Source organism: Pundamilia nyererei, unplaced genomic scaffold (genome assembly GCF_000239375.1).
Source record: "Pundamilia nyererei isolate P.nyererei 1_Seehausen unplaced genomic scaffold, PunNye1.0 scaffold00154, whole genome shotgun sequence".
In the NCBI taxonomy this organism is placed as follows: domain Eukaryota; kingdom Metazoa; phylum Chordata; class Actinopteri; order Cichliformes; family Cichlidae; genus Pundamilia; species Pundamilia nyererei.
Window position 1 is genome coordinate 93,371 of NW_005187555.1, and position 1,347 is coordinate 94,717.

The window sequence follows — 1,347 nt, forward strand, 5'->3', positions numbered from 1 at the left end:
TTTCTGTTTGTTCTTTGTAAAAAACAATATTTTCATTATTAAACATCTGGTTGACCTTAAACAGCATGGTGGCATCTTAAATCATGCACATAGACTGTAAAACGTTTGGGGGCTCATCCAGGATATGAAGCTCTTGTGCCCAAAGCAAGATTCACGGCTGCCAGTAGCTCCCAGATCAACTTATAATGAATAAACAGAAATGCAACAGCAGCAGAAAGATAACGCCAGTACTGATGAATGACTGCCTACTCTGCAACCAATCAGCTCTAAGAATAAATCTGAGAGGAAAGCGAGAGAAGTGGTGCAAGCAGCAGAGGAATTAATTGGAATTTAAATCGGAGCTTAATTATAGTTGACACTTTTCGATAGCTTGTTCAGCCCCGTACTTTGTCTCTGATGTAATCCTTTTTAATCCTAACTTAATGAATGATTGTGTTAGATAACAATGCGGCTGTAGCTGTGAGTGTACATGACTTCAAAGTGAGAAAGGGAAACCTTGGGGTGCCAGCTGGTCTCAGAATCAATTGGTTTGACCCGGCAGACAACGATCTCTACGGCCTGTCCAGGCAGAGAGTGAAACTGCTCCGGCAGCTCGAGGATCTGATAGGATTTCACCTCCTCCTCCTTTCCCATGTCAATGAAGCAAGCAACTACGCTGAAAAACAGCCGGCCGCCTCTGTCGGGCACAGAGAGGAGCTTCACCCTGATAGAAAACAGACAGGAGTCGACTTACAGTGATGAACTCGCAGTCCCAGAGTGTGAGGCTGAAATCATCGCCACCCAACGGTGGTGTTTAGATTTGATTTGTCAGACCTGTGGAAGACATCGTCCTCCTGCACAGCGTACAGTCCTCCTTCCAACAGCTTCTTGGCTCCAAGCTTCTTCTCTGCGTAGTACGAAGCCATCTCAGAGGCCATTTTCTCAAAGCCCCCGTCCTCCTCCTCAACGATACGGCCGTAGAAGGTTGACGCTGTCTTTATGTAGAGCGGTACAACCTCGGATACACAGAGTCACATCCACTGTTTGTGTTGTTTTAAGTACAATCAGTGATCGTTAAACAAATATCAGGGTTTCATCCAAGAACTCCACTACTGAGCCAATGTAATATCCTGACAGCTGCACCATGATTCACAACATCACTCTGAGAACAGAAGCTTCATCCTCACTTCTATGACTCCAGATGCCGGCAGTTTGGACTGATCCAGCTGTGAGACGACGCGGTGGCGTTCAGGACAAATGCCATTGTTTCTGCAGGGGAAAGCACACAGAATAACATACAAGTCATTTTCTCTTTACTGACTGAAACTCATGATGTTATAGACAACGCAAGCAACAATATGGCTAATT

The 1,347-nt window shown here is 45.2% G+C and overlaps 1 protein-coding gene across 1 annotated transcript in view; it reads right to left on the minus strand.

Annotated features, from left to right (window-relative positions):
• Positions 1 to 1,347, minus strand: part of tdrd12 (tudor domain containing 12) — a 30,034-nt gene that overhangs the window by 5,581 nt on the left and 23,106 nt on the right. The window contains exons 26-28 of the mRNA XM_005745160.2: positions 1,167 to 1,248; positions 814 to 995; positions 496 to 703 (exon numbers count right to left, since the gene is read on the minus strand). Coding sequence (XP_005745217.1) covers positions 496 to 703; positions 814 to 995; positions 1,167 to 1,248 — 472 coding nt within the window. The remainder of the gene's footprint in view (positions 1 to 495; positions 704 to 813; positions 996 to 1,166; positions 1,249 to 1,347) is intronic.